General features: G+C 45.8%; 1 protein-coding gene across 5 annotated transcripts in view; it reads left to right on the top strand.

The window, feature by feature from the left end:
• Positions 1-20511, top strand: part of GRIP2 (glutamate receptor interacting protein 2) — a 257720-nt gene that overhangs the window by 206039 nt on the left and 31170 nt on the right. For all 5 annotated transcript variants that reach the window (XR_005626109.1, XM_039695431.1, XM_039695432.1 and 2 more), the window contains exons 8-14: positions 4605-4752; positions 6515-6684; positions 10371-10496; positions 11142-11294; positions 11490-11676; positions 17286-17431; positions 18044-18124. Coding sequence is in view for 4 of the 5 variants with exons in the window: in XM_039695431.1 (XP_039551365.1) it covers positions 4605-4752; positions 6515-6684; positions 10371-10496; positions 11142-11294; positions 11490-11676; positions 17286-17431; positions 18044-18124 (1011 nt within the window). In the remaining variant the exon portion in view is untranslated. The remainder of the gene's footprint in view (positions 1-4604; positions 4753-6514; positions 6685-10370; positions 10497-11141; positions 11295-11489; positions 11677-17285; positions 17432-18043; positions 18125-20511) is intronic.

The raw sequence follows: 20511 nt of genomic DNA, 5'->3' as shown, positions 1-20511 counted from the left end.
ATCTCCAGAGCGGTTTCTGCCTCCCTGGAGCCATGAGCTGGACTAGGTTGGAGTCTTTTCCACAAATCTCACTAACCAGTCCAACATGCCTGAGCCAGGGTTCAATGAGGAACAGGAGTCCATGATATCAGGTTGTTTTCTGATTTGTCAGTATGGAGGAAAATAAAAACAGTCTGAAGCTGTGAGAGTTTGATTCTATGTCACCCCTGAGGAAAGAGAGCTGAGAACACCAGAACTCACCCATGCAATGTGCACTAGGATGAGGGAGCTCCTTGTGACAGCCCTGAGAGCTTTCTGCTTCCCATTGAGTCTCCTCACTACAAACTTTCCCCTTCCTTTTGGTAGAAGCTCCACAAGCATGGACATAGAGGCTCTCCCCTGGCAGGGTGGCTGCCCAGAGCTGGGCAGTGTGTGCCACACAGACAAGTTCTCCATGGAAGAGCTGGAAGGAAAAGCTGATGCCTGGCAGTTGCCTGCACACTGCCTGACTTCTGCCACACCACAGGAGCAGCTTCTCTTTGGAAACTGCTCATGATAAAGAGGAAACACTTAAACCGTGGGAAGCAGAAACTACCCAAAATCTATTTTCTGCCTTTCTATGATTTTTTGGGGTAACTGGGCAGTTACATGTCCATTCCTCTCCTTACAGACCGCTCCAGGGAGGGGGGGAAATGGAGGTAAGGAGGGATTTTGCATGGAGCTGTCAAGTCTGAACAATGGTGAACAATTAATTGTGCATGGGAAATGGACCTTTGGGGGCTTTATTGTTTTTGCAGTCCATGGTGTCTATGTTGCAGAAAGCTTCTTGTTTTAAAACCTGACTGGAGCAAAAATAGCCATGAAGGTGATTTGGTGTCTATGTGTTTCTTCTTGGGTAACTCTCACCTAAAACTGTGAGGGTTGAGTGATCTTGGAGGCACAGCAGGTTTTAGGAAATGGCTCTCCATCTTGTGTTGCTAATTTGTGGATCAAAACTAGAAACTTCCCAAAAATGTAAAACCTGTCCCTTTCTTAGATAATTTTTGCCTGGAGAGTGCTCTCTCCAACCCTGTAAAGGAATATATTTGTCCTGCTTTCTTTAAGGCAAGGTGATAAGAACATGTTGCTTACAACAATCTCTCCAGTTTTGCCAGGCAGCAGCTAATAATTGCAGTGGGAGATGAGTACATCATCCCCAGTTCACAACTATTACAGCCTCTGGAAGATGATGAGGGAAGGGAAGAGCTGGTGCTGAATGTAGTCTGGTGATATTTTCAGCCCAAAGGAAGGACTCTTAATTCCTATTTTGAAGGGGCTGGGGACACCACAATGAAGGGGTCTTGTCCCGTTCATCCTCAGGAAAATAGAGGTTTTTACATGGTGCTCTCTCCGCTGCAGCTGTATGTGCTGGGGTGGTGTGGGCTAACCCTTGAGGAGGGAAGGTTGTTTTTCTGCATCTGTCCTTGGTGAGAGCCCAGGGTTGCTGCGGGGGAGTGTTGAATCATGGCATTCCCCAGCTGTCTCTGTGGTTTTCCAGCCAAAATTGTGCACTGGGGATGATCTGCATGGGACCAGCCCTGCTCTTGGTGTGAGGGATGTGGCAGCTGCCTGCCATCACCACCAGGCATCCCCTGCCTGTAGGGATTTCACCAGGGAGGCTGGCGTAGGATGGGACCATGGCAGGCTTTTTGTCACGTTGGCTAAGATTTCTCAAGGCCACTGAAGGAATTAAAATAATCTGCTATTTCCATTTTAAATGAGTGCCAACTGGACGTGGACCCTCCAGGGCATTGGGAAAAATCTCTTCCCATCTTTGCACTGAACAGATGCTTTCCCATGGCTGCACTTTATCTTATGGACCTTTTGAAAAACACGGGAGAATGCAAAAAAAAAAAACAACCAAAAAAAATCACCTCAAGTAAACTGACCAGCCAGAAAATGGTATTTGAGTAGTTATTTTGTAAATAATCTGTGTGTGCCATGTACCAAGGATCTGGGCTGCAAGCCTTTGGGGTTGACTCATGAAAGTGGAAAGGTTGCTGCCAGAGATGAAGGATGAACAAAGCAGTTTGCTGTGTCCTTTTCCTCCTCTCCCTTCCCCTGGCTGCCCCTCCACCCATTCAGTTTTAGGCTGAAGTTTTAAGCCTGTGGAGCTCTCCTGCTGACTGAGTGGAGGGCTGGTAGTGTCCCACAAGAGGGTGACTTGTCAGTGTCTGCCAAGCAGTGGCAGAGGCTAGAGCCTGAAGAGGGGCCCAGGAAGTCAAAAGAAAGATCTTCTAGAAAACACCTGCCAGCCCCCTGTTTTGAGTGGTGGGGTGACCACCTTTCCCATATCTTCTACACTGGGGTGAGTGAGAGCGTGGAGCAGGCTCTGTTCCCCTTGTATCCATCACAATATTGCTGGGTACCCCACAAGCGTATGGGTGTGAGCAAGTGTTGCACAGTCCTTTGTGTCCTCCTGGGAGGCTGTAGCTGTGCATGACGGTGCAGAAACACCTCCTGGTGCCAGTGCAACAATGCCAGTTGACTCCTTACAGTAAAGTTATTGCATGGCCTTTCCGTGTTTCTTTTAAAGTTGGCTCGGGTGTAATAGCTCCATGTTAATCACACCTCACAAATATTGCTGGATTGCTGACTCCTGACCTTTGATTTGAGGCAAATCTTCTCCTGGAATAATTAATAGAGGCTTGGCTGGTATTTTCTCAATAAATGCCTCTATAAAATGGATTTGGAGGAGATGTCTGTGGTCTGTGATGGAGATGAGATTTAAAAGGGACAGCAAGGTGGCCCTGTGTGGCCCTGCTGTGTGTGGCAGGAGGAATGACCATGGGCTGGAGGTGGCACTGTGGTTTCCTACAGTCTTATTAATGACCCTGGTCCTGAGGCTCTTTTTTCTCACCATCATGCTGAGACTTCCTTGGGAAGCACTTGGCAAAGCTGAGCAGCTTGGATGCTGGATAAACTGGAGAGGAGTAGGTGTTTTCTTTGCAAAGAAAGGTCCGATGGTCCAGCAAGGTCTTTTTATTTTCCTTATCTTCTTCCCTTCAGGTGGAGGGATATAAATCCATGTCATTCTTCAGAGGACATGTGCTGGACATACACAAAAAACTGGCTGCAAAACTGACATATACCTGGTGTTTGCTGTTGGAAGAGATCCTCAGTCTCTTGGTGCTTCCTTTGCTAACAAATGCTTAAGTGCACCTTCTGCAGGCTTTAGCTGGGTGCTTTGTGTATCTTTTGATTAAACTGGGACTGTGCTTTTTACCAGGCTTGCTGATCTCCCCAGTGGTCCTTTTCATCAGAGAATAAACAGTGTTTTATGTGAAACCTGCATAACCTTTAATGTGGCTCATTCCTCCTGCTTCCTCCCCTGTGAAAAATGACACTGTGAGTAGACCAGAGCCTGAGCATCCCTTGGCTGATCCCCAAGGGGAATTTCCAAGGTAAATTTCTATCTCCAGAGACTATGTATCTTCAACAAATCTCAGAAAAGACCTTGCTGCAGCTTAGCTTCCCAGATCTGCATTAAAGTTCCCATTTATAAGAGAGCGAAAATGAGCCATGCATCAGGTTTGGAGCCAAGTAGCATCAGCATTTTTAGTGGAGCATATCTTTGGAAGAGAAAAGCCTTACTATGAATAATTAAGGGTTGAGAAGGCATCAGGTGCTCTGAAGGCTCTGCTGGCCTTTCCTTTGAAGTGATGGCTGGGTCTTCACAAGTGCTTTCGTGGAGGCTGTCACCTACACATGGGGGGAGCTGGTTATTGGATGTCTGATAGTGATAATACATTTGTGAATCCTACCTCTTTGTGAAGGCTTTAGGTAATCTGGAAGCAAATGTGCGGAACAGAGCTGGAGGGAATTTCTGTCTAATCAGCCAGAAACACAGGCTTTCTTTGTCCTCCCCCCTTCCTCAGAAGAGATGGAAAGGTTTGGTGCAGGCTTATGCTAACAGGTGCAATTTCGTAGGAGTTTCATAGTCTCACTTACAGCATCTATTAAGCTTATTGCAGAGATGCATCTTTTAAAAATTTCCCATGTATTGTCTGATGGGAGAGGAGGTTGTTGTGAGCAGGGGGTTCAAATGCTGTGTCTACTCCCACTGTCACACTGGAGGAGCTCAAACAAGCAGTTGAGGTGGTATTTTGAAGCTGGTGCTGAAGCACAGAGGAGTTGACTGGCTTGTCATCAGCCATGAAACTTCTGAGTATTTTAGACAATGGGATCCTTGTGCCTTTTCATTTTGGTTGGTTTGGGAAAAAGCCAATAACAACGATGTCCTTATGATCTTCCTTTTTTGTGCTTGTAATACCATTGATGTGACTTTGCAGAGCCTTTGAGCAATCTATTCCTCAATATTGCTGTTTAATCCAAAGTAAAGAGAAAGGAGAGTTCTTTCCATGAGTGAATTGTTGTAATACTCTTCATTATCATGTAGGTTTTGTGCAGAGACAATTTTACTTCTTGAGTGTTCTTTGTTAATTCAACATGTGTCATGGACTACAGATGTCCAAGGTAAAGATTTGCTGCTTCACATGGCAGGTCAGCACTGTTGGCCAACCCCTGCATTTAGAGATGGAAAAGGCTGTATGAGAAGTGTCTTCAGGTGCTCTCTTGTTTTTCAGATACTGTAGCAAATGCTTCTGGTCCTTTACTAGTTGAAATAGCAAAGACTCCAGGGTCCACGCTGGGAATCACACTGACCACAGCCATGCACCGGAACAAGCAGGTCATCGTCATCGACAAGATCAAGCCAGCCAGCGTGGTGGACAGGTACAGATCTGAACAGGCTGTTCCTAGCTCTGCTTTTCGTTTTCTTGCTGCTTTTTTGGCCCCTTGTTAGTTATAAGCCATTCTTCTCAGTCTTGCCTTGAAATCTTCATGTTCACATGTTCTTAGCACTGTTTGTACTAAAAATATCTGATGCTCCAGCAGTGGACACTCCTCAGCAGGAATTGCAGGTAACTCAGTGCATGTGAAAGCTGAGTTTTAAAAACCTCAAGTCTGACTGTGCTGGAGCTGTGAAACGGCTAAAGCCTATTATGGAAACTTCTGTCTGGAGCCTTTTCCTGCAGGACAAGGCAGGAAACCCTTTACGTGGGGATGCACAGACAGGCTGCTGTGCAGCACTAGCTGTGTTCAGCTGTGTTGCTGAGCTGAACTCCTGGCTCCCAGGACTTAACTATACTGCTGGGTGAGCCCTTAGCCATCCAGACTGTCTATGAGGGGCACTCTTACAAACTTAAAAAGACTTTTTGCAAAGCCACAAACAACACTGACTCAAACATGAATGTGTTGGTTTTGCATGGTCTGGTTTTTGGTAGCAAGGGGTGCCACAGAGGTGGTTTCTGTGAGAAGCTGCTGGAAGCTTCCACCATGGCTAGCAAAGCCAATCCCTGATGGCTTTGAAGATGGACCATCTGGCCAAAACTGGGCCAAGTAGAGATGGTGATAAGGCCTCTGTCATAATGTACTCAAGAGGAAATCCAAAAGGAAGTTTTGCGTGCAGTGTTAATTTCAACTAGAAAAGAGGAGAAGGGAGGGAAACAACATGGAGACACCACGCCAGTGGAGAAGGAGGGACAGGAGGTGCTCCAGACACCAGAGCTGAGATTCCTCTGCAGGCTGTGGTGAGACCATGGTGAAGCAGCTGGGCCCCTGCAGCCCATGGGGATCCAGGGGATGCAGAGATCCACCCACAGCCCATGGGGGAGGTGTCCATGGCAGAGCAGGTGGATGCCTGGAGGAGGCTGGGATCCAGTGAGAGACCCGGTGGAGAGAGAGGGCCCTTCCAGGCTGGAGCAGCCTGTCCTTGGAGGACTGCACCTCATGGGAAGAGAACCCCATGTTGCAGCAGTTTTGGGAGGAATGCCTAACCGTGAGGGGAATTCATATTGCAGCAGGTGTGGGAGCACTGCTGCTGGTGAGATTGGAACAATGCTGGAGAAGTTCACTGAGAATTGTCTCTATGGGAAGGACCCCACAGTGTCACAGGGAGAAAACTCCTCTCCCTATGCACTGGAAGAAAACTTCGGGTGATGAACTGACCAAAACCCCCACCCCCTGTCTTCCTGCACTGTCAGTGGGAAGGAGGGAGGGATTAGGGAAAGAAAAGGTGCTTTAAGGGCTTCTACCTCTCATTATTCTCTGATTTTGTTAGTAATAAACTCACTTTGTGCCTTGAAGTTGAGCCTCTTTTGTCCCAGGAGTGGTTTTTCCCAGTCCTTATCTTAACTCATGAACCCTTTGTTTAATATTTTTTTTTCTCTCCTCTGCCCAGCTGTGGAAGAGGAGGTTGAATGAGTGGCTGTTGTGGATGCCTGGCATTGGGCCAGTGTCCAACCATGACAACCATCCTAGCTGGGTAATGCTTGAACCTGAGGTTCAGATTGGAATGAAAAACAATTTATATGAAAATAAATTAACAAGAATTTGACCACTAATTTGCAGTTGAATTTTGTGTATGTTCCCCTTACCAAAAGGACATGGATTTTGGCCGTGTGTGTAATTCTCTCTCCTGCTGTTCCCTTTGCAGATGTGGTGCGTTGCATGTTGGTGACCACATTCTCTCCATTGATGGCACAAGCACAGAGCACTGCTCCTTATTAGAGGCAACTCAGCTTTTAGCTGCCACTTCTGAAAATGTCAAGCTGGAGATATTACCTGTTCACCAAAGCAGGCTGCCTTTGAAGCCTCCAGAAACAGGTATGTCTTCTGTGCCTACACTGTTGGTCACCCTCAAAACTCACTTTAGCTCCCTACAAAGGGTTCTTGCTTTTGAGTGCTGACAACAGATTCCAAAGAGAGACATCTGTAGAGGGAAAAAAATGGATGTTTTGATGAAATGTATGTGATTAGATGATGTTCTTCAAGTATGTGAATAGGAAAAGAGGCAACATCTGAACATCTGTGCTTGAATAGGGAAATTGGAGATGGGAATCCCAGGGTTTTGCAATGTACTTCCTTAGTGCCTTAGATAAGAGACTTTGATCAAGAGGGAGGAAAACAACCTTGACAACCTTGCTACTGGCAAATACATTTCCAAGCTCAGTTTTTATTTGCTGATTCCTGTTAAGGCTTTGTAAAGGATGAGTTCAGTAGCTGGACAGGGTCCTGATGAACTTCCAAAGCTGGAATACAAGTGTTCATCTTTCAGACCAGCCTGCTTGAGAGGCAGCTGTGTCTGGGCAGCCAGGGGTAGAGTGAGCTCACCAGCAGCTGCTGGTTTCCATCACTCATACAAAAGAAATACCAAGGAAGTAAATTCTGGCTGCAGTAAGATCAAGGCCAAAATGCCTGCAAAATGTTATTAGGAATTCACCCTGGTGAGCATTCTTGTTGCCCACTGTTTGTTCCCCTCTCCATGTGAGAAGTTGTCTCAGGTTCTCCATTAAAATTCATTGTGACCATGGCCTCAGTATTAGTGTATTTGTTGCAGCTCTTGCCTGCAGTTTTGTTACACTCTATACTGGCAGTCTTGTAATTCAGGTGTTTTGGGTGTGACTGTTCCTTTTTCCACCATTTTCAATCACTTGTCTCTCAGGGACACGCATTTCAATAGTATTGATGCACAGCAGCCCATGGCATATCTGCTCTTTGCACTCTCTTCTAGGGAGGTTTGGGAAAAGGAAGAAAATATCTTATGGCTTTCCTTAAACTGATGCAGTGAAACCTAAAACCATCTCCATGTCTAGAAATAAATTCCTTATATGTCCAGTCCAAATTGTGCAGAATTGAAGCAGTTTAACAAAGTGAATGGATGATTTGACCTTTGTGCCCACAAAAAAATGGAAAGCTATAATCCTTTTCCAATGGCTGTTAAGATGAAGTATTCTCCTCCTTCCATTAGTGCCCTCCTCCTAATCTTCTTGAGAATATGTGCATTGAGCAGCTGCTCAGGAGGCTCTGTGGAAGGACAGCTGGGTGTGGTCAGAGCCTGTTTACCCAAACCCCCATACACAGATGAGTTTGCTGTGGCAGAAATACAGAACACAAACTTAGGACAACAGTTGCAACACATGAGTATGAAAACTCAGGGATGTAACAATTGTTCCCACTTTTGATTAAACTCTTTAACACTTGAGGGATCATAGAGAAGGATGCTGTGCAAACTCCACAGGCTGCTCTTTCTGAGTTTAGCAAACAGAGAGAGTGAGGAAACATGGACCCTGCAAAAACAAACTCTTGTGGTTGGCAAGAGAGTGGAACCTAGGTAAAGAAACTGAGGAGAGGATATGATGCAGATCCATCCCTGTTCAGCACATGCATTACTGAGTCCTTTCAGCCTGTGAATGCATGGTGTTCATCATTATATTTTTTAAAGTGGTTTCTTGTGCAGTCAGCATTTGGTTGGAAGAGATGGAGAGGGATCTGATGCTGGATCACTTACCATGCAAAAATATGGCCTGATGCTGAAGCATGGGATTTATCAAACTGAGTTGGCTTTCTCTGTGGTTCTGGGGGCACTTGGAGAGTTTGTGGGAGGATTATGCCCTGCTCACAAGATCAATGGGGGCAGATGTTGCCCAGGAGCAGTGCTGGGATGGATGGGTTTCCTCAGGCAGGGATGATGTGTGAAAGATTGGGGAAGGCTGTTGTAGGGTTTTTTTACAGAATTTCCAAAATGCCTCCTCTCCCTGAATTTGCTGACAGCTGAGTTTCAAAGGCACATTTTTTCTGTTGTTAATGTAAGCTAAGAATTAATAGACAAATGGGAGAGTTTTGGTTATTATAAATGGATTAAATTATTTTGTACACATAAGCTCTGTCCCCTATGTTCAAAGTGTTTAATTTTATTAAGAACTTTTCTTTTTGTCTAGCTATAGCTAATTTGATTGTTGTTTTTAAAAGCTGCCTGGCTCAAAATTTACTTTTGGAAACATGCAAAATAGAAACCCCAGAGCTGGAAATGTATTTTTAAAAGCTTGATAGATTAAGTGCTAAACTCACGAAATGTTTAGCAAAGACAAAATATAATCACTATATTGTCTAGAAAATCTGACCCAAATGATTTAATGCCTGTGATACACACACACAAAATGGATTTCTGCTGTTCAAGGCACTAATAGATGACCTTTAGAGGAGATCTCTGGGTGGGCTCAGTGAAAAAAATAAGTCCCTCTCCCAGGTTTGCGCCCTAAGAAGGTTCTGGTAGTGCCAGTGCTGTTGGCATTTCTACCTGGTCAGAGCACCCAGAGGCAGGAGGAGATGTCATCCTTCATGGGAAGATGGTGGCATGTCAGTGCAAGTGGCTGTGAGATGAAGAACCGAAGAACCCTGGGATAATGTGTGGCTGCGGTGATGCTCTGCTGTGGGATGCTCTCCATGCTTAGCTGAATAAAAAAAACTTGAAATCCTGCTTCTTAACCAGAAATTCCTCTTGGAGGAAAACAGGTTCAAGGCAGCATGGTGCAGAGATTTGGAACAGAACACCTGGTGTTGGACAAGGAAAACCAAACTGACCCTGTGCTGCCCAGGGGTAAAAGGAGCATCAGTGAGAACAGACAAGGGACCTGTGCCTGGGCACTGTTTGAGGCACTTCAGAAGAGACTTGTGGCTTTGTGACTTGGTGTTGCAAAGTTGCAGTTCCTGAACAGGGGTTTCCACATGATGAATGTCACACTGCAACAGATTCTGCCAGCATGTGCTGGGGATAGGGTTGAAGTTAAAAAGTTAAAGCAGTGCTGTGCCCTTGAACAGGCTCTGCCATGCTGGTGCTATGCTTTCACTTGATGTTTGTCACAGCATTGGCATATTTCCTGTGCTGCTGGCCTCCTTAATTTAAGCAGTGGTGTATAAACCCCTTTTTGTTGTTGTGAGCTGGAGGTGGCTTGAAGGGTGGCTCTCTGCTACTCCTGTCTTTCAACCATGTGTGCATTCCTGTGCAAGAGTAGCCGCTAAACAACTGAATGCTGAAGCCAAGCACAGTGCTCACAGCACGTGGGGAAGGCATTGAGCCTTGTCACAGGGAGGGCAGCTCTGGCAGCAAGGTGAGAAACAGCACAAGGAGGTTTCCCTGGTGCTGTCAGAGAGTGCTGATGGCCTCTTCAGGAAACTCCTGGCTGGATGGAGCTTCTGCACATCACACAAGAGACTGCAAATGGTAATGACATGTGTGCACTGCCAGCATGGCTGAGTCAGGCTGGTGGCATTGGATGCAAAGTTTATTGTGGGAAAGGGGTGGATTTCTGCCACTTTGCATCAAGTGTCATGAGGTTATGTGGGGTTGCATTTTTGCTGCTGATGCTTGACACGCTGTGGTTGGGTCCTGACTTGTTCAGAGTCAGTATAAAGCTCTTTTCTGCAATCTCCTGGCTTATGGTTCTTACCTCTTCTTTCTCTCATTTCTCCTTCCTGCCTGTGGCACTTTCTGCTCCCCTGGATGCCATCAGTCAAGGTGCAGAAGAGTGACCACCATCACTGCTGGGACCCCTGTGTCAACTACTGTCACACCCACCACCCTGGACACTGCAAGACACCCACTTGGACCCAGACATCTGGACAGGATTACTGCAAATGTAACCTCAGTGCATGGCATTGCCCTCATCCTGCCTGTGTTCGTTCTTGTGCCTCTCCATTTCCTTAATATTCAGATCCATAGTGTGGTTTGTCACTTGTTTGCTCCTCAGTCACCTAGTTCTGCTTCCACAGCCCAGTGCTGAGGTACCAAATCAGTATCTGCAGCCCAGCACACACAGATCTGGTAACTGGGACAAGAGCAGTGTGCTGGGCAGACCCATGCACCCAATCCTGTAACCCCACGTTCCATGCCTGGTTTCATACAGCAAAAATGAGTTTCTGTGGGACAGGGAAGGGTGTCTCTGGTGTTGTGTAGGAATGTGATGCAGCTCATCCAGCTCAGCCCTAGTGCCATACTGCTTGTTAACAGCAGGATTATGGCTACTTCAAAATCTGTAGATGCCCTTCTTGTCAGGAGTGGGCTCTGTGCTGCTCCAGGTTTCTGGTCTTGTGGCAGTAAGATAGTGAAGAGGACACATTGCACTGTGTCCAAACTGTTGGAAGCAAACATTCCTTGAGTCTTGCACCCTGGAGCTGGAAAGGAGGAGCTGCTCCATACCCGTGAGGTGTTTGGTGACACTGTTAGTAGTGAACCACTGCTGCAGCCCCCGTGCATGTCCCTAATGTCCTCTGTGTGTCCCCAGCTCTGGTGGCTGCCAACTTCTCGTCTCCCACCATGAACGCGCAGGGATTCCCGTGCCAGAACTCCAACACGCTACCTCGCAGCTCCCACCCCATGAGCCCCCGCACCACCATGCTGAGGAGGAGGCAGAAGAAGAAGGAGCACAAGAGCTCACGTAAGAGCAGGCTGGGTTGGAGGGGGAATGCATGCTTGCCTTGCCATCCTTGCTGTCAATGGTTAGCTGGGGTAGAGCCACTCATCTCAGCACTGTCAGTGGCTCCCTCATCCTTGGTCACCAGACCAAGGTCTGGACCCAGCTTATTCTGTTGACCATGGCTGCCCTGACCTTCTGTCTCTCTCATCCTCTCAGTGTCACTGGCCTCCAGCACGGTGGGTCCTGGCGGGCAGATAGTCCACACGGAGACAACAGAGGTGATCCTCAGGGGAGACCCTCTGAATGGCTTTGGACTTCAGCTCCAGGGAGGCATCTTTGCTACGGAAACTCTGTCTTCCCCACCTCTCGTCCGTTTTATTGAGCCTGACAGCCCGGCAGAGAGGTTAGAGACCTTGCCCTTGGATGCTGATGGTGCTGCTACTGAACATTTCATGGTTTGGTTTGTTTTCTCTCCTCAGAGGCTCATTTAGATATTTACTATCATCCTTGTAATATCTCCCATTCTTCACTGGGCATGGTTTACTGTCACTGCCATTTCTGCACTCGTCGGCTGACCGCGGCCTCCCTCGCACCCCAGGTGAACGTCTTGGCACCAGGCTGCGGCTGGTCTGGGAGGAGGAGGAAGGGAGCGTGTGTCTGTGTGAGAGTGCCATTCCCATTCCCTTTCTTTTGATTTTGTTTTTTTTTTTTTTAAATTCCTCTTTGAAAGATAAATCTTTTGTATAGGTGCCAAAAAGGGGAAAGGTCAAAATAAGTGGCCCCTGCAAAATGTTTTTTCACTGATTTTGTTGTAGCAAAACCCAGCTGTATGAACTGGCCATAAAGACAAGGCTTTGAACTACAGAGATAGAGCTCTAGTTGAGGAGCAGGTAGGTGCTGCAGTTAATCCCTCCTGCTTTTGGCAGTGTAAGGCTGGGAAAAGTGCAGAAGGGAGGAGCAGCATTAACTGCTCTCTATCACCCTGAGGACACAGGGAGCAGTGACTTCTCCAGTGGTGGAGCCTCAGCCCTAGAGTTCAGCTGCACCCAATGCTGGATTTAGAGTGCTGCTGACTGGATTTAGAGTCTGCTCGAGTGTCTGTGCACTACAATCTAGGTGTCTTCTGGTAAGGTTTTTGTTACTAAACAGGTCAAGTCCTAGCATGGCTTGATCTCTCTCTCTTCTTTAGGCTGGAACTTAATGTCCCTGTGCTCATTTCTCTTCCCACCTTTGATTACCACTGTGGTCTGTCCTCCCTAAGGGCGCCAAAGGTGCAGCAATGTAGCAGTACACAGTGCCTGCTGCAGAGCCTTTCTTGGAGAAGTCTCTGATGGCCCCATCAGCATGTGCTGAAGGTTTGGTGTCTCCAAGCCAGCCCAGAAAAACAGCACTTAGGGGAGTTGTAGACTCATATGGCAGGGAAAGTGTCTGCAAAATGAAATGCTAGTCCTTGCTGTGCAGAGCAGTCTCTGTGTTGTAGCCTTTCTGGTCAGCCAATGCAGAGGCAAGGTGGAACAGGAGTACCTGGTGCTTGTGTCTGTGGGAGGACAATGACAAGAGGCTGGCACAGGAAAAAGAGCTGTCTTGATGCAGGTTAAGAGAGATTTTAAAAGCCTGTTATGCCTTTTGTTTGTTTGATTGTTTCCAAACAAAGTTTAAAAATTAAGGTGATGGCATTATAGTTTTTTATCCTCTGTTGTGGGTGAACTTGGTTCATGTTGCGAAGCACCAAACTCCTTTTATAAATCAGGCAGCAACAAAGCCTGGTGTCCCAGGGGACGAGGGAGATGTGCTGAAATCTGCCTGGCTTTGCTTTATCCTCTTGCCAAGCCTGGAGGAAAAGCAGTGACTGGCAGTGCAGCCTTGCCTGGCTCTGATGTGTCACTCCCGTGCTCGCCCTTGTGCTGCCTGCCCGGCAGCATTCACGCTCTTCTGGCTGCTGCTTTCTGCAGACTGGGAGCAATCCCCTCTGCATTTGCAGCCTGGATTTGATTTGGGGATTAAATCTCTGCTGTGCATTTCATTCTTTCCTAAACCATACTGCTCTTCCTAGCTGGCAGGAAAATGCTGTCTTTCTTCCCCATCTTGAAGTGATAAGTGCACTGGGTTTGCAGTGAAGTGAAAAAGGCAGTTTTATGTTTTTATTTAATTTTTTGTTTCTTGCTGTTTCACAGAGCTCTTTGCTCTGTCATTCAAGATACCTTATTCCCTGTTCTGCTGTAGCTGCAGCCCAAGACATTAGAGCCCTTTTCATCCCCTTTACCAGGCTGGGCTCCCAGCTGAGGCTGGACTGTGCTCTTTCTTGTGCTGCAGTTTTTGCTCTTTGCCAAAAAGGTGAGCTTTAGGGATATAGGGATCAGGTTTAGCAACCTGAATCTGATCTGGATGTTCACACACTCTGCAAAATCTGTGGATCTGAATGTGCTGTTGTACAAGCACGTGATCCTCACTGGCTTTGTCCATCTGGATTGTTGTGGAGGAGATGCCTCTGGGGTGCCCAGCAAGTGAGCACTACCAGGGAGGTGCATGACATCACCCTCTTTTCAGGGATGTTGGGCTGCCTCACATTTTTGTCTGCTTTGTGCTAGCTTGTGCCAAGAGGTTTGATGCAAAAAATTTGCACCTGTCTGACTTGTGATTTGTTTTACTGCAAATAGCCTCTAATAGACCTCCCTCCCCACCTGTTGTTTTGTTTCCAGGGTGCATGATGAAGCCTTTGGGTTCTGAATGAGACAGTGATTCAGCCCCTGTTATCAGCAGGGAGGGTAGAAGGGGAAGAAGCCTGACATCCCCTCTTGGCTGCCTTGAAGCACAAAGCTTTTGTGTCCTTCCTCCCACAGCTGTCATTGGCAGCAGAGGGAGAGTATCTGACTTCTCCATCCTGGTATCCAAAATCAATGCTTCCTGCTGAGCTACATGTTTTGTAGCTCTGCTCAGACACAGTTGTTTGATCATTGTGTTTCTGCCTTTTGAGTATGAATAGTTTGCAAAAGCGAAGTTTAGCAGCTGGCTGAAGCTGTCAGCAGAGCTTTAATCCATTAGGGGCTGAGACCCACCCACCAACGTGCAGGCACAGATGTGCACACACACAGATGTGCATGTCTGACCTGTGCAGGCTGTCTAAGGGGCACAAGGGATGTTTCTGCATCCAGCAGTGTGGCCACAGTCACAGCTGCTCCCCCCACTGCTGGAGTGACCATGCAGATGTGGATGATGCTGAGTGAGCTCTTCAGTGTAGATCCTGCCCAAGGCTTGAATATGTGCTTCTCTGTATCAAACAAGACGCCTCCGCTGCTCTGTTGCTGTCTTTAAGCCCAAGGAATGAGTCATGGCAAAATGCAAATCTGTTCTGCCCCAGGGAGATATTCCCATCATGGACTCCAGCACATCCATGGTGCTGTCTTTTGCTCCAGGAGATGCCTGTACTCCTGTTCTTTCTGATTTTAAGACACTTCTACTCCCATAGTCTGAAAGCACTTTTTAGGTGCTGATGTTAGACTGAGTGTCTCTGAGACAAATGCCTTCTCTTTGGAAAAACTGTCTGAAGATTCTTGTAGGATCCCATGGCAGAGCAAAGGAGAGCTCTGCAAGACCCTTGGCTCCCCAGGCTCCACTCCCAATGCAAGGACTCATAACAGCTGGAGATGGATGTCTCTGGAATGATTCTGAAGGGTTAACAAGAAATGTCAGGCCTCCTTGTACTTGGCAGAGGAAGCCAGAAGGTTGTGGCATCACACTACAAAGTTCTACATATCTGCAAGACCAGGGCTTAAACAACTGTGATTAACTGTGGCTAATAATAAAAGAAATAAAATACCTTTGACCTAACAGAGCTGTTGGCTGTAAAAGACTCAGGCAAATGCACCTTGAGTGAAAAACCATGAGAAATGGCTGTTCTGGGAGAAGGCGGCTCTGGTGGGAAAAGTGGCAAATGTTTGCTTTGATGCAGTGTAATATTATCCTATGAGCTCCCAGCCCTTGTAGCTGAAAGAGTGGTGCTAAAGTGGATTGTGTCCCTGTGTGAGCTTGAGATGACAGTGATGTCTGAGTGATGCAGCTGTTGATCCCTCCTTTGCAAAAGGTTCTGCCATAGCAAGAGACCTCTTGGTGACAGAGGAGTCATCTCTGTTGTACTCGGTGCCACCTTCATATTTATAAGCTGATATTTCTATGTGGCTGCATAGCCACAAGTCCAGTAAAGGACTGCAATTAAACTCGATGTAATTTATTCACAAGGGTGGGTTCATTTATACATCATGGAGTTGTCTGTCCTAATCCAAGAATCCTTGAACAAACAGCTCTAATTTGCATCTCATAAAGTAGCCAGCATTTTTCCATCGATGGCATGAACTCAGGCAGAAGTGTGAATATACCTTCCTACCAGTAAAATAACTTCCCTGGGCTCTCTCCGAACTTGTTACTATCTCAGCTTTTGATGGGCCACTGGCACAAGCTGTTGTGCTTGTTACTTTTTCTTGAATTCAGATGTGTGTACTTTTTCTTGATAACTCGGCCTTTCATATACATCCTGTTGTTTGGACGTGAATAATACAGTCAAGTGTCTGTCGCCTTTGATGCCTTTGTGTGCCTGGAGCTGTGGTGCTGTGTTTTCTTACAGCTGAATTGGGTGTGAGTGATGAAGAGTGACTGGAAGGTTTAGTAAAAAAAAACAAGCTGTCTTCTGTGAGGTATCTGTGAAAGAAAGGGGAAGACAAAGATGTGTTTGATCATTAAACAGTAAGGGAATAAAGATTCTCTGGAGAAGGCTTAAAACAGGCTAACTAATGTTTTCTGGAGAATCTTTGTAGTAAAATAACTCCACATTTTGAGAGGAACCTTATACTTGATGCCATAACCCTAAAACTCTTCTGGAGACCACTCTGTAGCTTATGTTAGTGATGAGTGAAGAGTGGTTTCCCAAGCTCTGATCTAGTGGACAGCCAGGTGATAAGTGGAAAGTCTAAAAAGATGTAGTTAAAGTGAACAACTGGTAGAGGAGAAGGAAGATGAGCAATTTCCCCTGGTTGCAGGGAGCACTGCAGTCTTGTTGTTACAGACCCATGGGCCAGCTCAGGTGGGAGCTGACTGAGATAATGTGGGAGATAACTTGGAGGATCATCTTGCTGGTGTTGCAGTACGTGTAAAAAAAAGGGAGTGTGGGTGGATACTGAGTGTAGGAATGTATGAAAAACACCTTGCTTATAAATGCAGGGGGGTCCCAAGAGACAAACTGTGCTGTAGCAGTACATCTCCAACATAGCCTTGCCATCATGTTCTCCTTCCAAAGTAAAAATCCTGCTGATCTCTGTTCCTGGAGAAAGTGGGTCTAAACCAAGAGCCCCAAAGGATCAGTTGTGGTTATATTGTCAGGCCATCACACTGGAATAACACTGGCCTTTCAAGGCAGTTAAAAAGTATCACTGTGCATTTGGCTTCCAGAAATGCAATTAGAAGGGATAAATGATTATCTAATTTGCTGAGACATTTCAGTGAGTTTATTGGATTGTAGCTTCAGTATTTGCCATGAACTAAGCAGAGGAATCTGTGCAATTTTCAGTGCCATTAGTTTGTGTTCCAGAGGGTGCAGGTGCATGGGTAGAGCTGTTTGTGGTTAGATAGGGAAGGAAGTCACATTCCCTTGTGTTTATCATTCTCATTTCTCAGCCATGGTGTTGATTTTTAGAAAGGCGAGGGTTACTTTTTCCCCACCTTGGTTGTTGCAAAGAATGTGACCAGAAATGGTTATTTAGGAGCAAAGTATGTTTGAACTTTAGAAACCCACAAAGGTTTGCTTCCTTGTGCCCTTCCAGGGACCTTGTGATGGGCACAACAAAACGAGTTATTTTCTCTTTGGGGCCTCCTCTGCAGAATATGACAGTACTTTGTGTGTCTTGTAACAGATTTGCCTGGCACAAGTAACTCATGGCTGGTTGTGGGGTTGTTTTCTTCCTCCTTCCCTCTTTTTCCTTGTCTCCTTGTTCCCATTCCCTCTTTTCCCACTGTGAACTGCAGGTGTGGGCTGCTGCAAGTAGGAGACAGAGTCCTTTCCATCAACGGCATCGCGACGGAGGACGGGACCATGGAAGAGGCCAACCAGCTCCTGCGGGACGCGGCGCTCACCAACAAAGTGGTGCTCGAGATCGAGTTTGATGTCGCAGGTATGTTCCCAAAGGAACTGCTCCTCCTTCCTGCCCGTGGGACTCTGCCAGTGCCTTTGCTAACCCAGAGAAGGGAGCTTATTCACCAGGCTCAGAGGGAAGAGTGAGAAACCCCGTGAGGACCTGCTCCCTTTCTTGTTGTTCTCTAATGTGCGCTGAAGTGGAGGGTTCTTCTGATCCTTTCATAAACGTTCTGTGTTCACTGCTTGGCTGAGATAAGCCTAAGGAGTAGATGAAGAGGACACACTTTAAATATTTTCTCATTAATAGGAATAATATTCATATTCATTTGTGGCCTTGAAGCCAGGAGGGAGCCAAAGCTGTAGGCTAGGGATAAAGTGCAGGTTTGTATTAATTTTTTTTTTCCATTTACGTTGACAGAGCTGCTTCAGTTTTGAAATACTGTGTGATGCGAGCACTTAACTTGATGTTCAGAGCATGTATTTTTAATGAGAATCCAAATTTCAACCTGAAGTCCACAGGGCCTCAGATAACCTTATTTGAACCAATAAAGCAGTGCTTCATGGGCTTGTTTTCTTGTTTCCAAAGAAACTATCCATGCAACTGAAAACTCTCTTTTTTCTCCTTTTTTGTTTGTTTTTTGCTTTATAGAGTCTGTCATACCCAGCAGCGGTACTTTCCACGTTAAATTGCCCAAGAAAAGAGGTGTAGAGCTTGGAATTACAATCAGCTGTAAGTATTGCTCAGACTTGCAGTAGCAGTTGCAAGAGCCTCTGCTTTCCACACAGGCATTTTAGAAGACTCTACAGAGAGATAAGATTATGTGGGGTTTCTGTGGAACTCCAGTGCTCGTGATTTATCCCACAATGAATCAGATGTGTGGTTCCTGCCTCCATGAGCTGGCAGCTGCAGAGAAAAGCAGGTGCAGGAAGGGTTGGGACAAAGGATGCGTCTCAACTGATCACTTGATCTATGGTGCAGAATTCTATTCTATTCTATTCTATTCTATTGTTTTTATTTCCTTGCTCACACTTGTATTATGTTCTTTTAAAAAAGAGTTGCCTGGGTCTGGTGGGACCCTTGCAAAAAGAGGTGGAGGGAGGAAAACAAGTAAGAGGTGAATCCCACAGCTTGAAGGGTAGAGAGGGGAAACTGCCAAGAGGAGGAGCATGAAGAGGGGGATTTGTTTTAGAGACAGGGCAAGGCACTTTAAATTCCAGGGTTTGCCAGGAATTGTTTCATTTACAAGCTCAAGCCATGCAGAAGGAGAGCCATGTGCCAGGACTCGGTGTGCACTGAGGGAAGAGACCATAAACCTTTTTCCTTCTTTTCTCTCTTCTTTGCTCTCTTCTTTCTCTCACTTTGCTCACTTGATTAATTATCTCTGTTTCCCTTCTGAACACAGTTTTTCATTTAAAGATCTTTTGGCCTCTTTGGAGAGGATGCTGTAGGGGGATGATCTAGGCAGACCCATCCCAAATTTCTGGCTAACCTGGGGTCTTGTTATGTCAGTGAATTTTTCCTGTATGGCAAACACATGCAGGTCTTGGATCTCTCATCCCTCTCTCACTTCTGGGTAAAGTGAGTTGAATCATGTGAGGTTTGCCATGCCCAGAGACTGCCACCACCTCTGATCTGCAGCAGAGCAGTTTGTGAGATGGCAGTAATGGGATTTCTTTCCTAAGCCCTCAGGAGCACGGACCCAGCTGTGTCTGGGGAATGGAGTCACAAGGGACACTTGAAAACTAGGTTTCATTAAAAGAGAAGCTGTGGTAATTACCTCTTGACATTTACAGCATTAGTTAGAGAGTTAATTGGAAGTGTTCTGGTCTAACTGGGATGATTCTCAGTGACTGGAACATTGACAGGATGATGCCTTTGCACCTAGTGATATTTCTTCTCCCTTTTCTCAGCTTCCCCTATTTGTGCCACAAAGACAATCCTGAGAAATAATATCACAGTATTTAACATTTGGCTTGGTAGCAGTTATTGTCTGAAGACATCAAAGTGCTTTCTGAAAGCAGCAGGCTGTCTATAATGGCATTTCACTGGTGGGGAGCAATGCATGGTGCAGACTCTGCTGGGTTCCAACCTGCTGCCCCGAAACTGCCTTGGCATTCCAGCCTCAGGAGGCAACCCAGGGTAATGGCTCTGGTAGCAAAAACTGGCTGGAGCAAGGTCCTATTAAGTTTCAAAATTTAGTTTATGTCTAGAGTAAAATGAACTTGGGAGCTGCTGGCAAGAACAGAAGTTTTATTTGTGAAGTCTTATTTGAACGGGATCTGCTTCAGATGTGCATTTACACTTCAAACATATTTTTATGTTGGAAAGGTTTTCATTTAAAATTTGTTAAAAGAAGTGATTTCACACACTTTTTTGAAATCACTGCTAATAGAAAGGAACTGACCCCTGGGTTTTAAATAGATGCCCATTATTCAACTACAAAGCAGCTTTTTAACACTATAATTGATTTGATCTTTTTGATTGCTGAACATGTTTGTAGGACATTATTTAAGTAATGCACTTGCAAAAACCTAAAATATATTGAGTTGTTTTCTGAGTCAAAGCCAAAATTATACTTACAAATGGAAAAAAAAGTCAGGCACTCAGAAAATGTGGTGGCAAGGATGAAATTCAAGATTAATCCTAATTTTGTTTTCATATATTAGTCTATATAAACCTATGTCCACATGATCCTTAGAAAATTAGATCATCATTTTTTCACTTTGCCTCTGACCAGGCAGATAAATATACCAGTTTCAAACATTAAAACCAAAGCAAGCAGCCTTATGTTAAGTACTTCCTGCAGAGACATGATGTGCATGCAGGAATGTGATGCAAGCAGTAAAAGAAAAGAAGTAAAAATAACCCTTCTCTGTTTTGCTCAGTTCCTTTCCTCTTGGTTCTGCTGACTTGAGTGTTTGTGTAGATCTAGAAACAGCTTTTACAGCTTTCCTTCTGAAATGGAAAAGTATATAACTACTGTTCTAAAGAACTTGGTTTACTGGCCTCTTGCATTGGATTCCTGTTCCCTACTCTGTAAAACCGCAGCAACTTGAGTACATGACAAGGTGAAGGGGTCAGAAGAAGATCCACTGCACTGTCATGGCACAGAATTG

Source organism: Passer montanus, unplaced genomic scaffold (genome assembly GCF_014805655.1).
Source record: "Passer montanus isolate IOZ18808 unplaced genomic scaffold, ASM1480565v1 scaffold9, whole genome shotgun sequence".
Classification (NCBI taxonomy): Eukaryota; Metazoa; Chordata; class Aves; order Passeriformes; family Passeridae; genus Passer; species Passer montanus.
This window is presented reverse-complemented; position numbering and strand designations above follow the sequence as displayed.